This window comes from Scyliorhinus torazame, chromosome 11 (genome assembly GCF_047496885.1).
Source record: "Scyliorhinus torazame isolate Kashiwa2021f chromosome 11, sScyTor2.1, whole genome shotgun sequence".
NCBI classification, from domain to species: domain Eukaryota; kingdom Metazoa; phylum Chordata; class Chondrichthyes; order Carcharhiniformes; family Scyliorhinidae; genus Scyliorhinus; species Scyliorhinus torazame.
The window spans coordinates 145,038,404-145,053,471 of NC_092717.1; the positions used below are offsets into that span (position 1 = coordinate 145,038,404).

General features: G+C 49.9%; 1 protein-coding gene across 3 annotated transcripts in view; it reads left to right on the plus strand.

Annotated features, from left to right (window-relative positions):
* The window catches only part of kcnq3 (potassium voltage-gated channel, KQT-like subfamily, member 3), a 609,891-nt gene that overhangs the window by 552,314 nt on the left and 42,509 nt on the right, over window positions 1-15,068 (plus strand). For all 3 annotated transcript variants that reach the window (XM_072467851.1, XM_072467853.1, XM_072467852.1), the window contains one exon: window positions 14,790-14,983. In XM_072467851.1, coding sequence (XP_072323952.1) covers window positions 14,790-14,983 — 194 coding nt within the window. The remainder of the gene's footprint in view (window positions 1-14,789; window positions 14,984-15,068) is intronic.

A 15,068-nucleotide genomic window follows, 5' to 3' on the forward strand; every position in this document is an offset into this window, starting at 1 on the left:
GAACCTTATCAAATGCCTTACTGAAATCCATGTATATGACAGCAACTGCTCTACCTTCATCTACATACTTAGTTACCTCCTCAAAGAATTCAATCAAATTTGTGAGGCAAGACTTACCCTTCATGAATGCGTGTTGACTATCCCGGATTAAGCTGCATCTTTCCAAATGGTCATTAATCCTATCCCTCAGGACCCTTTCCATTAATTTACCAACCACCGAAGTAAGACTAACCAGCCTATAATTACTAGGGTCATTCCTATTCCCTTTCTTGAACAGAGGAACAACATTCGCCACTCTCCAGTCCTTGGCACTATCCCCGTGGACAGTGAGGACCCAAAGATCAAAGCCAAAGGCTCTGCAATCTCATCCCTTGCCTCCCAAAGAATCCTAGGATATATCCCATCTGGCCCAGGGGACTAGTCGACCCTCAGGTTTTTCAAAATTGCTAATACATCTTCCCTCAGAACATCTACCTCCTCCAGCCTACCCGCCTGTATCACACTCTCATCCTCAAAAACATAGCCCCTCTCAGTGAACACTGAAGAAAAGTATTAATTCAATGCCTCCTATCTCTTCTGACTCCATGCACAAGTTCCACTACTGTCCTTGACCAGCCCTAACCTCACCCTGGTCATTCTTTTATTTCTCACATAAGAATAAAAACCCTTGGGGTTTTCCTTGATCTGACCTGCCAAGGACTTCTCATGCCCCCTCCTAGCTCTTCTAAGCCCTTTTTTTAGCTCATTCCTTGCTACCTTGTAACCCTCAAGCGACCCAACTGAACCTTGTTTTCTCATCCTTACATACGCTTCCTTTTTCCTCTTGACAAAACATTCAACCTCTTTTGTGAACCATGGTTCCCTCACACGGCCATTTCCTCCCTGCCTGACAGGGACATACCTATCAAGGACACACAGTATTTGTTCCTTGAACAAGCTCCACTTTTCATTTGTGCCTTTCCCTGACAGTTTCTGTTCCCATCTTATGCTCCCTATCTCTTGCGTAATCGCATCATAATTACCCCTCCCCCAATTATAAACCTTGCCCTGCCGTATGGCCCTATCCCTCTCCATTGCAATAGTGAAAGACACCGAATTGTGGTCACTACCTCCAAAATGCTCTCTCACAAACAAATCTAACACTTGGCCCGGTTCATTACCCAGTACCAAATCCAATGTGGCCCCACCTCTTGTCGGCCTATCCACATATTGTATCAGGAAACCCTCCTGCACACTCTGTACAAAAACTGCCCCATCCGAACTGTTCGACCTATAGAGGTTCCAATCAATATTTGGAAAGTTAAAGTCACCCATGACAACTATCCTGAGACCTCCACACCTATCCATAATCTGCTTTGCAATTTCTTCCTCCACATCTCTATTACTATTTGGGGGCCTATAGAAAACTCCTAACAACGTGACCGCACCTTTGCTATTTCTAACTTCGGCCCATATTGCCTCAGTAGACAGATCCACCTCGAACTGCCTTTCTGCAGCCGTTAAACTATCCTTGATTAGCAATGCTACTCCCCCACCTCTTTTACCATCTTCCCTACTCTTACTGAAACATCTGTACCCCGGAACTTCCAACAACCATTCCTTTCCCTGTTCTAACCATGGGGCGGGATTCTCCACTCCCGCGCCGAAGTGGCCGCGCCGTTGTGAACGCCGTTGAGGTTCACGACGGCGCGAAACGGCCCCAATCCCAACCGATTCAGGCCCTGACAATGGGCTAGGATCGGGGCTGCGTCATTTACACGCGCCAGACCTTGTCACCCACGTAAAGGTGGCGCCGCATAGATGACGCGGCCGGCGCCGCATAACTGGCGTCATCCGCGCATGCGCGGATTGGCCGGCGCCAACCAGCGCATGCGTGGTTGCCGTCCTCTCTAAGTCCGCCCCGCAAGAAGATGGCGGACGGATATTGCGGGGCCGCGGAAGGAAGGAGGTCCTCCTTCAGAGAGGACGGCCCGACGATCGGTATGCACCGATCGCGGGCCACCCCACATTTGAGGTACCCGCCGGTGCAGGATCCCCCCCCGCAGGCCGCCCATCCAGCGTTCGCGCGCTGTTCCCGACGGCAGTGACCAGGTGTGGACGGCGCCGGGGGGATCCCGCTGTTTTGGCCTGGCCTGAGAATGGCGGGGGTGCCGGAGAATCGCCATTTTGGGTGTCTCCGGAGATTTTGCAGCCCGCGGAACTCGACCGGGCCGTTCCCGCCGCTTGGGAGAATCGCGGGAGGGCGTCGGACCGGCGTCCCGGGAAATTTTGGCGGCCCAGGCGATTCTCCCAACCGGCGCGGGAGTGGAGAATCTCGCCCCATGTTTCCATAATGGCCACAACATCGTAGTCCCAAGTACCAATCCACGCTTCAAGTTCACCTACCTTATTCCAGATGCTCCTTGCATTAAAGTAGACACACTTCAACCCATCTTCCTGCCTGCCGGTTCACTCCTGCGACCTTGATACCCTCTCAGTACCTCACTACTCTCAACACTGGCTTCTGGACTGCAGCTCGTTTTCCAATCCCCCTGACAAATTAGTTTAAACCCCCCCCCCCGAAGAGCCATAGCAAATTTTCCAACCAGGATATTGGTGTCCCAATGGTTCAGGTGCAAACCATCCTGTTTGTACAGATCCCACCTTCCCCAGAATGTGCTCCAATTATCCAAGTAACTGAAACCCTCCCTCCTACACCATCCCTGCAGCCATGTGTTTATCTGCACTCTCTTCCTGTTCCGCAACTCGCTAGCACGTGGCACCGGCAACAAACCAGAGATGACAAAATGGAGCCGAAGGAGCATAAAATTGCACCTCAATGTGTCGGCCTCTTGAGATTTCGGGTTTCCTCCCTTCTGGGACATCTTGCTCCCCCACCCATCTCCAATCAGCCGACCCTGCGACATAGAAGTTGTCCATCCGGGTCATCTCCTACCTTCTTGCCCCTGAGACTTCCGGTTCTTAACTAAAGTGTGGGGCAGGATTCTCCGCTACCCGGCAGGGTGGGCCGTACCGGCGCCGAGGAGTGGCGTGAACCACTCCGGCGTCGGGCCACCCGGAAGACGCGGAATCCTCCGCATCTTCAGGGGCTAGGCCGGCACTGGCGGGGTTGGCGCTGTGCCAGCTGGCGTCAAAGGGTTTGGGGCCTTGCCAACCAGCGATGAAGGGCCTCTGCCGGCCGGCGCGAGTTGGCGCATGCGCGGGAGTGCCAGCGTGTGCTGGCGTCATCCCAGTACATGCGCAGGGGGGTTCTTTTCTGTGCCGGCCATGGCGCGGAGGGAAAGTGTGCCCCCACGGCACAGGCCCGCCCGCAGATCGGCGGGCCCCGATCACGGGCCAGGCCACCGTGGGGGCCCCCCCGGGGTCAGATCTCCCTGCGTCCCCCGAGGACTCCGCAGGCCGCCCGCAGAGCCAGGTCCCGCCGGTATGGACTTGGTGTATTGTACGCCGGCGGGATACGCCAAAAACGGGCAGCCATTCAGCCCACTGTGGGCTGCAGAATTACCGGGAGGGGGCCGCTGCCAACGGCCCCTGACCGGCGCATCTCGATTCCCGCCCCCGCCGAAAAACCGGTGCCGGAGAATCCGGCAGCCGGCGTCGGGGCGGGATTCATGCTGCCCTCCTGTGATTCTCCGGCCCGGAGGGGGGTCAGAGAATCCAGCCCGTGGTCTCTGGACCTAGGCTCAGGCACAGCACTGCAGTACCCTGTCTGTCCACTACAGCGCTGTGCCTGGAGGGGCTAAAGAGATCTTTGTCAATCTGACTGGCCGACGGCTCTCCAAGCCAGGACGTCTTTCCAAGGGATAATGTAATCCCGCCTGCTGTCAGAAAACGCTCAATTGAGCGTGAAATGACAGCGGGCTTGTCGGAGTCGGTGGGAATGGGTTTTGCGCTAACTCTCAGGGTGGGAGGTGCCAATGGCTCAATTAAAGTTTTTGAGTGAAATTGGAAATATATGGAGACAGGAAATTAGAGACCTAAACATCTTTAAAGATCATCCTTAACTCAGGGTGATAGCATGACTTGAATATCCTCTAATTTACTGATCGGGCCATACTTTTGGATTAATGGAACCAAAATAATTGATCTCCTGCACCTTGATGTCACACTTCACACTGATGAACGCTAATCCTTCTTTAAATGCTGCTTGCATTGATAAATGTAGATTATGGTCATGTTCTCATTTTGTACTTTCCACAAGAGCTATCTCATCTCTGATACATATGCATCCTGATAGGGTGCATGTAATGTGGTCCATGCGAATGAAAAAGAGATCCTGTCTAACTGAGAGCCCAAAATAAAGTAGTTGAAAACAATATCGCTCGGATGGGGCACGAAACATAATAAGGTTTTAGGGCTTCTCCATGGGATGTACTGACCAATAACATGTTTGGCATCAAGTTGCATCTACAGATTTTAGATTTAACTCTTCTAATGTGGGTATTCTAGAAGGACAACAGTTTAAAACTGCGTTTAAACGTCATGGATGAAGCATAATCTCAATGATCCATCTTTGTTCATGACACAAGTGATCAAGCTGCACTAATCTGTGTCCCTTTTGTATTTTTCTAATGTTTCCATCTTTTCCCATTTTGTCTAGTTTGACCTTTGTTGTGGAGGACTTCTTCCAACTAACCGCATGTGGCCCAGGAGCGGATTACAATCATTCATTCATGTTTCAAGCATGGAGGGAACTACTCCAGAGAAACCTCTGGACGAGCACTCTCCTCTGCTACAGCTCTCAGAGCTCTAACACAGCTCACAGAGAGAGCATTCTAAAACCCTTCACTCTCCCAACTCACAGATACAGACTGTTGCACAGATATTCAGTACACAGAACATTGTTTAAAAATTCCAATCTTGCCTACATAGGTTTTTTTAGTAAACTTTCACCCAAAAGCATTTTGTAATCTTCTAGCTTCAAACTGTTCTTCTAAACCGCAAACAAACTTGCTGGCGTGTTCTGTTGATATTAGGACCTTGAGGAGAGCATTTTACTAGCATTTGTTTTAACCTAATGCAGAGGTGTTAGATCTATACCCCCTTTTGCTAAACCTATTAATTCACCCCTTACAACTTCAATTTGGCTTTGGTGGATGCTGTATATATGTGGTGGATCAATTGACAAACTTGCATTCTCCTGCAAGTGTAAAGAAATGAAATGAAAATGAAAATGAAATGAAATGAAAATCGCTTATTGTCACATGTAGGCTTCAAATTAAGTTACTGTGAAAAGCCCCTAGTCGCCACATTCCATCGCCTCTTCGGGGAGGCTGGTACGGGAATTGAACCATGCTGCTGGCCTGCCTTGGTCTGCTTTGAAAGCCAGATATTTAGGCCTGGGCTAAACCAGCCCCAGGATGTAGTGTTGCAACCCACCGGAAATTGACATTCTTGATGAAACATTCTGGATGATTCAATGTTAGATCGTGAACTGTGGTGATAGGAGTAACTTCCTGTGATCTGTCTTGTGATATCTGACTGATTCCATGGATTGTTACCAATGTGAGACCTTGAACTGGTACATATTGTTGGGGCATTAGTTTCCATGATGTATAATATCTGTGACATCAAGAGGATTGATTGTGCTTGTATTACTGCAATTGGAATTAGTAAACCATTGTACTTTGAATGTTTCACAGTAGTTGGTTTCCCCATGGCCTCCCATGTCTGTGGGCATGCATTTTAGAATTTGCAGAGGTTGTATTTTGTACTTGACGCTCTGTCTATCTTGGTCAATAGCAAATAGTTACCAGGCTACTTAGGGAATATGATTTGAATCTTGACAAACACTTCTGACAGTGTGAAGGCACCTATGTGTTATGCAAGAATAATGGTGTGAAATATGTGCTCACTGATCTTCATCCCATCATGCACTTCATCATCATTTTCTGGTTTGTCAGTCACCTCACGTATATGTTTCTGACAGGATACCAGATGGTTATTTTTGTTGCTTGTAAGTACCTGTATAATCTGTTTGGATTAGTGTACAGTTCTCTGTAGCTGCATCAGCCTTTGCTCTAGTGCACTGCCACTGCCAATGACCCTTTCTGCCTTACAGAACCGATGAACTGCTGGGCATTTTCTTGGTGCATGAGGGAGCCCACACTTGCCATATGTGTTGCCAGGTTTGGTTGCTTCTAGTAAATGTGTTAACAATCATGGTTGTACATAGGAGTTATAAGCTATATCGATCTGCAATAATCACTTCGTATTTACATCCATTCTTGAGTAGCCTTAGATGCTACACATTGTCTAGAAGATCTTAATTGAAAACTTCCACGGGAGTGGATGTGATCACCAACTCAACAGTCCTGCCTGCTTGCTCTGCTTCTAAAAAATAACAATAAGTAGCCTTTTCTCTGTAGCTGCTGATGAAGTTATCTGTGGATTCTTCAGGCTAGTGACGATATATCATAAACTGTCGGTGAGGAATAAAGAAGGTTCACTTCATTCTAAACCAATCTTCTAATGGTGCCCATACGTTTTTGGGATCCTTTAGCTCTTCTGTTAATCCTAATGTATTCAGCCTGTGTAGGCTTTCATTCCTGTTGGGCAAAACTTAATGTTTTGCTTGTCTGGTTCGGGCCACACCTGAATCGAGAAACCATGGGTGGAATTTTACAGGCCCATCACCGGGGGAGGGGTGGGGGTGGGGGGGGTGGGGGGGGGGGCTGGGCAAGGGGTCATAAAATGCAGCAAAATGTTCAAGATTCCACTGGCGAGAGGGGCTATAAAATTCCACCCCAAAGCTCTGTACAATGTTTAAACATTCTGAATTCAGATAGTGGGTTAGCTGTATCGCAGTTCAAACTGGGGAATTTTGTAGCTATTCAAAAATGGCACTTTGACCTTCTTTCTGCTACAGTGGCATGATTGCCACTGTAAAAGCTTTCCCGCAGTTTTCCAAAGCTGCACCACAAAGATATTGAAAGGGAGACAGCTTGAGGTGGAACACACCACAGAGTAATAGTGTTGGTGCTTTTTATTCCATTTAATTTTCAGCAACACCCGATGACGCCTGCCATAATCTCTGCTTCAATTTTCAAGGCAGCTTTTTAAAATTATTTTTGCTTTGACTCTGCCTTGCTCACGATAAATTCGGCCCAGATCCTGGTCACTTACCATACCCCTATACCTGGAAAGTCTCCCCTGGACCTGACCCCTGGCAGTGTCAACCTGGCACCTCACTGCCAGGACACTTGGGCAACACTACTAGGGTGCCAGACTGGCAGCGCTAAGGTGCTCATCTGCCAGAGGGAGTGTCAGAGTGCCACCCTGCCCTGTCCCCAACCACCCGGGGGTCTCCAATAGCCTGAGAGACTTCCCCAGATACCATTATAACTGGTCTACGTTCGTGGGGACCAGTACTAAAAGGCGACCTTGTGAGGTCTTCATGGTGTGACCGGTGAATCGGCACTTGTGTATTTCAATGAGCAATTATGCTGATTTCAATATTCAGATCTGGATCTCACCCAGGGGGATTCAGATCGTGACATGTTGCGAGAATCTGTTGAATCACGCGAGATGTTCGGGCCTCTCAAATCTCGCAAGGTACCTCTCATAAGATTCAACGGCCTGGTCCCGACACCAAGTTGGGTGTGCCAAGTCCGCTAAATTGCACCCCTAATTTTTTTCTGACCTTGCCATCATGTCATGACTTTTATTAAAGTTGCCGATGAGGTGCCACCTAATAGGATTTCCATCTTACGAGGCCGGGCCTTCAGGGGTTATTTCTCACCCCCCCCCCCCCCCCCCCCCCCCAACCCAAGAGACCACCTCGGAGGAGAGCTCCGAGGAGACCATCATCGAGGCATCACAGCTGCCATCCCACCTTCCACCAGTGCAGAGACACACACCTCGGTGTGCTTCTGGGGCACAATCTGGTGAGCACCACACAAGTGATGATGCACATCAGGTGGAGGCAGGAACATCCAGGGAAGACAGCAGTCAGAGGTCTCCTGGATCCCATGACCCAGCTGGGTCCCAGTCAGATACCAAACCTCTGGACAAGGTTCTCCCAGAGTTGATGCAGATGGTAGGACACAGCAGTGACATTCAGGAGGGGTGTCAGCAACATTCCAGTGCTGCATAGTCGATTGGAGGAGTTCCAAAGGCTACGGGAGCAGGAGATTTTGTCAACATTGTGTGGCACCAATGCCAACACTGCTAGGGTGGCGACCACTGTGGAAAGCCTGCAGCACAAGGTCAACGCCATGAGTTGTGGTGCCCAAGGCATGGCTCAGTCTGTGATGACCATGGCTGAGGGCCTTGACATCATGTCCCAGACGCAGGTGAATGTTGCTTCGGCACTTCAAATCATGGCCCAGTCACTGAGGACCGTCACTGAGGGCGTCAAAACCATGTTGCAGACAATGGGGAGCCGCAAGGACAGGCAACTCTAGATGACTCCGAGGCTTCCTGAGCTCACTCTTGCTGGCCCTCCATCCCATGGAGACCATCAGGGCCCTACGGGCACCAACAGAGAGGAGGAAGCTTTGGAGGTCAACCCGGCGCCTGCCTCAAAGAAAACTATAGCAGTGTTCAGTTCTTCCGAATCCCCTCCTTCTCCTGACACCAGCACATCTCAAGGTTAGCGGGCAGAACAGGCTGGCACGGTGACACCCATGACACTGGCAAGCCGGTCGGGGCCCTCTAGCTCCAGTCTTTCTACAGAACGTCTGCCAAAGGCATCAAAGGCAACAGAGCGTGGAAAGCAGCTGGCTGTGTCCTCCTCTGATGTGCATCCTGGGGACACACCCAGGTGTAACAGTAGACCATGAAAGATGAAGAAGAGTGAGGAGCACTGAGTGGGCACTGGGGGCGGGAGTGGGGGGGGGGGGGGGGGGGGGGGGGGGCGGTCACTATCTGTAGCTCGGGGGAATGGAAATGTCAAATGTTCACGATTAATACATGTTACCCCAGATACATGTGCAGCCTCTGTAATGTTAATCTTCACAGCAGGCTTACCTGCACCCCCACTCTCTATTAAGCTCTGCTCCCCCCAACCACACCTCCCGGGCACAGTGGTCCAAGATCAAATGCCCCCACTGTAGACCCCGTTCAGATGGTGAGTGTCAACCTGCTGTCAGCAGAAAGACAGGAGTCAGTCTTTGGCAGAAACTGAGGAGCACCAGAGATTACATCATAGCGAGTGATCATCTCCTGCCGACACAGTCCCATCCACTCTGGGGTGATGTTACACAGACCCTGGGAGGGTCGAACAGGTCTGTCGGGCATGGGTGGGCGGGTCGTTAAATGGAGGGGGGTAATGGGGGAGAGGGGTGAGCTGACGGACAAAGCCTCATCCTTTGAGAATCAGGCGATGATGTGGGCCTCCCTGATCCTCCGGGCATGCCGGACCCTTGCCGTCACCTGTTCTCCATCCTCCAGCTCCTACTGCGGGATCATCCCTTGGTTTGTACACTATCCCCTCCTGGTTCGCCTCCTCCTCCTCAGACGAGACTGCATGTCTCTCCTCTCCCTCCTCCAGCATGTTGCCCCGCCGTGTGCCAGACTGTGGAGGGCACAGCAGACCACCACACAGTGGGAGACCCTCTGGGTGATGTACTGCAGTGCACCACCAGAGTTGTCCAGGCAACGGAAGTACATTTTGAGCAGTCCGATGCACCACTCAACGATAGCACGGGTGGCAGCATGGGCTTCTTAATGTCAGGTCTCCACCTTGGTCTCAGCCCTCCACACCGGCGACATCAGCCAAGAACTCAGTGGGTACCCCTTGTCCCCTAAGAGTCTGCCCGTTATTTTGGAGGCTCCTCGAAGACGCCGGGGATCTCCGAGTGCCCCAGGATGTAACGGTCATGCAGGCTCCCTGGGTAGTGGGCACACATGTGCATGATACAGAGGCGATGTTCGCACGCAGTCTGAAAATTCAGTGAGTGAAACCCCTTCCTGTTAATAAAGGGCACTTCCTGATGCCCCCGGTGCACGCAAGGCAACATTCATGCCATCTATTGCCCCCTGGACCTGGGGCACCAAGGCGATGATGGAGAATCCTGCAGTCCGGGCATCTTGGTAGGCGTTGTCCGGCTCAAAGATGATGTGGTTGGATGCCGGGCATATAGGGCAAACGTCTCCTCCCGGATGCACCTGTGAGCTGCAGCTTGCGATATGTTGCACAGGTCCCCGCTGAGCCCTGGAATAAGCCAGTTACACAAAAGCTGAGGGCTGTGGTGACCTTCACAGCCATCAGGAGAGTGTCCTCCTCTTCCACAGCATGCCAGGTCCGCGAGGACATGGCATTGGTGCCGCATTAACTCTTTGTTTAGGTAGAATCTCCTGTGGCACATGCTGTCCGTCATCTCATCGAAAGACCAACGGCGCCGGTATACCTTTAGTAACAATAATCTTTATTCGTGTCACAAGTAGGCTGACATTAACTCTGCAATCAAGTTACTGGCCTCCCCCTCTGGGTTCCTCCTTGGTGTGATAGGCGGCCCCCCGCACTTGGGGTGCCGCCTCAAGCCTGAATCGTCGCTGCTGCCTTCTCCGGTGTCTGCCCGCCTCAGCTTCCACCAGCAACGCGAAGGAATTGGAGAAGGAGATAGACCAACAATCAGTTCAGGCTTCCATCCGGGACCCTCAAATCCTCTAAGCTTCCCCCACTGTTATGTGTCTTGCCTTCTTTCAGAGTGCCATCCAGCGAGCTAGTTGTGCTAGCAAACTTTGCTCTGCACACTCACATCCCGTCCACATCAGGAGCCCCCAGATCCCAGACCCTAGTCCTCTGATGGGAACATTAGGCAAGCTGTGCTCAGGTGTCCTCCCCTGATCCACAAACCTACCCTTTAGTTGCACGAAGATCCCCAGTACTGAAGCCCTGCTCTTTAGTGTTTGATTGTTTGCAGCTGCCTCTATGGTGCTGATGCTCCTCGAGTTCAGGCACACTGTTCAGGCATCAAAGTTTGATTGAAATCTTCTGAGACATGGCATGTGTGCACCTGAGAAGCCACTTGAAAGTTGAGGAGGCCAATTCCTCATTTGCAATAACCTTCAGCTGTGAAGCTAAAGGCTGCTCACAGACAAAGGGAGTTAAAGTGGCTTTCAGCAAAGAACCAAGAGCAGAGCTCTGACTTGGAAGTATTTGGTAGGACAGACAGACTGCAGCTGTAGTTGCCCCTGTTATGGCCTGAAAGCCTCACAGACGATAAACCCCTCACCCCTCCCACCCCCGGCCACGTGTGACTCCCGACCTAGAACGCTTCCGTCCCCCCCCCCCCCAACCAAGCGCAACCCCCCTGAGGGATTTGCCCTCCCCTCCCCTCTCAGCCCCTGAGCTCTGGGACAGCAGCTCCTGTGCCCTCGAGCTGCATGCTGGAAAATGGAAAGGGCTACTCACCTCCTCAGTGCCCCTCAGCAGCCATTGTGCCAGCTTCACATTTTTGAAAAGGAGTACGAAAACACCCATGTGATTTCTCACTGGGGAGCAGTTATGTTCTGCCAATGAAATTGAAATGAATACAAATGAGAGTTAATGATATGCTCGCCATTTTTGGGTGAGAGCTGAACTCGCCATCGGGAGCGGGCCTGGTAAATTGCAAACTGGTCCGCACCCGGTGCGAATCTCGATTTTAGCATTTCCTGCTATTTACTAGGTGGTGCCCTGATCTGTGACGTGTGCAACGCGGTGGTTAAAGCACGTCAAAAGCTTCAGAAGGAGTGGGTAGAGTGGAGTTTAAGTGGAGTTAAATGTTATTTGCCCTATTGTGTGGCATTCAATAAATCCTCTTCCATTCCTTTGTATATGTCCTGTCTTCCCCTCCCACAAATCTTTTGACTGTTTTTCTAACGTATAAGTAAAACCTTTGTATTCTCTTGGGCGGGTTTCTCCGACGCCCCGCCGTTTTTTTGGCGGGGGCGGGCATCGCGCCGCGCCGGTCGGGAGCCGTTGGCAGTGGCCCCCGCAGCGATTCTCCAGTCCCCAATGGGCCGAGCGGCCGCCCATTTTCGGCCAGTCCTGCAGGCGTGGATTAGACCAGGTCCGTACCGGCGGGACCTGGCTCTGAGGGTGGCCTGCAGAGTCCTCGAGGGGGCGTGGGGGAATCCGGCCCTGGGGGGGGGCCCCCACGATGGCCTGGCCCGCAATTGGGGCCCACCGATCTGCGGGCGGGCCTGTGTCCTGGGGGCACTCTTTCCCTCCCCGCCGGCCTGTGTAAAGCTCCGCCATGGCCGGCAGGGAGAAGAAACCCCCTGTGCATGCGTAGGAAACGCCAGCGTTTCTGGGAACACGCTGGCGCTCCTGCGCATGCGCCAACCTGTGCCAACCGGCGGAGGCCCTTTGCCGCCGGTTGGCGTGGCGCCAACCACTCCAGCGCTGGCCTAGCCCCCGAAGGTGCGGAGGATTCCACACCTTCCGGGCGGCCCGATGCCGGAGTGGTTCACGCCACTCCTTGCCGCCAGTACGGCCCGCCACGCTGGATACTGGAGAATCCCAGCCCTTGTCTTTTGTTTCCTTTCACAAACTCCAAATACTTTGAAAAATTCCTCATCTGTTCTTCACCATTTCTCTTTATCAACTATTACATCAGCATAGTGATAGAGAAATAGTGCCAGCTAGTTCAAAATATGGGTAGTTTACACATACAGTGGGGTTTTCATGTCATGAAAGATTAAGTGACCAGGTGATGGAACAGTTGTAATTTTCACAGTAAATAACCCAAATCATGAGAACCCATGTATTGGCTTCAGATTTTATTACCAAAGTGTCTCTTTTATCTTTTATGCTGTTTTTGAACTAAGCCAGTAAATCCATTATTGGTGATAATTTGCTTCATAACACATTCACCACAGACCCATTCAGAATACCCTTTCATGTTATGTATTGGGGGAAAGGAGTAACAGAAACAAGACTACAAATACATTCAGTTGTTTCAAAATGTTCACACACGTGTGGTTTTATTCATGATAAAAATGCAGGATGCTCTAGTCACATCACCACACAGTGTAATTTCCACTCATATTGGATTTTTTGAGAGTGAGCTGTAGCTTTTGATCAATAAGTTCTAAGAGTTAGGAAAATAGCATTACTTTAGAACTACTCAACTCTCCAGAAAACTAAAAGAAAATGACTTGCATTTATAGTATAGTGCACATCTTATGACCTCAGGGTATCCCAAAGTGTTAAGTGTAGCCATTGTTGCAGGAAATGTGTCAAACAATTAAGACATGTAAGAATCCTCCTGTAAATTGCTGTTTGTACCTTGTTTATTCCCTTTATTTTCCACTATTTTGACTTTTATAATTTGTGTACCTGGCCAATTACTGGGGCCTATGCCTTTAAGATGGATTTCTCCTTTAATTTAAAAAAAAGGAAACGCCCGACAGGATGTGCTGTTTGGTCTGGCCTCAGGAAACCCCCGGTGAGATGTGCTGTTTGGTCTGGCCTCATTGATGACAACTTTTGATGGACTTGACTGGCAGTCAGCATGCTAATTTAAATTCCCGGGTCTTAACTAACACTCGATGCTGATTAGTGTTTTACGGTTCAAGAATGTTCTGCAAAGGCAGGCTTATTCTCAGGAGTTTTAGTTTTGTTTTGAACACAGAGCTGAAGAAAGTTATTTTGGAATCTCTCTCAGTGGGTAAACTCTCTCTGGTTGGAGACTTTGTTTTCTCATCAGCCAAGCTGGTAGAATTCTAGGGAAACTGGGCATCAAGTACGATTAATAATCCAAGCTGGGAGCTGAGCTTAAGTGGAGACAAGTAATCTTACCAATCCATCAACTCCAGGCAGGGTGCGTTGTTTGAAAACCCTTTTCAAACTCTCATTTGGAGATCTCTAGTCATATCTCAGTGAGGCTGATAGTTACTCTGGTGGAGGTGGAAGCAAATCAGAATTAAACAGATCTGAGGTGGATCTTCTGTGCAAAGACCCAGGTTAACACAAGTTAAAATTACCCCCCCAGAGGGGATCCCACAGCCTGTAAGTCTGCCTGAATGCTCCAACCGGAAGAACTTTGTTACCAATCCAACTGGTAGTTTCAACACTCTGCGACCTGGGAAGATAGCCGGCTAGAACAATTTCAATATCAGCAACCAGTACACTCATTTCTCTTTCTTCCATTTTAATCCCTATCATTTTACCCCTTTCCATTTCTCCTTGTGCGTGTCTGGCTTGTGTGTGTTTTGGTAGAGGGTGGGGCGATAAAACAGGGAGTAATAGATTAACTGGCCAATATTCTATGATAATCATCGCATGACTTTATCTCTATTGCTGTGACAAATAAACAGTTTTTCTGTGTTTCACTCACAAAGCCTGTAAGTCATTGGAGCAGCAAGATCTCAGAAACGATATGCAAATTATTGGTTAATTCATTTGTGTTGGGACTCCAGGCCCCGTGGGACTGGAATTAACTAGCTCAGGATGTCGTAACAAGCAGAACAAACATAAATGTGACAATAGTAAGGTAACCTTATTTTTAGTGGTTTTGGTAAGGACTCTTGGGAGAGCTCCCGTTCTCTTCTTCAAGATAGTGCAATGGGATCAACCTAAAAAGGTAGATAGACCCTCAGGTTCATGTCCATTCCAGAAGTCATCACCTCTGACACTGCAGCCCTCCTTCAGTGCCAAATTGGATTGTTAGCCTTGATAATGTGCTGAAGTCTCTGGAGTTACACTTGAACCCACCCCCTTCTCGTTCAGAGGTCAGAGTGTTACCACTGAGCCATGACTAACATCTTTGGGAAGTCAGTGCCACACTGTTTCCATGGGAGAATGTTAAATAATAAATACTTTAAAAGCATTCCACTGTATTTGTTTTTCATTCCAGTCAGAAGCTGAGCCTCTTGGAACGTGTTCGTATCGCTGGTCCCAGAGGTGCCAATGTAAAGAGCAAGCTTTTTACACCTCTGAACACAGATGGAGTAGAGGATAGTCCTTCAAAGGACCAGAAGAGTTTGGGTTTCAGTGACCTTCGAGCTGCAGTCCGGATTAAAGCCTTTGGCTTCAGACAGAGCTCAGAAGGTACTATGAAATGTTTCATTTTCCTCAAGTTTCCAGAAGTCATTTGCATAGCTTTTAATTGGATAGCCAAGGAAGGTTTGAATTT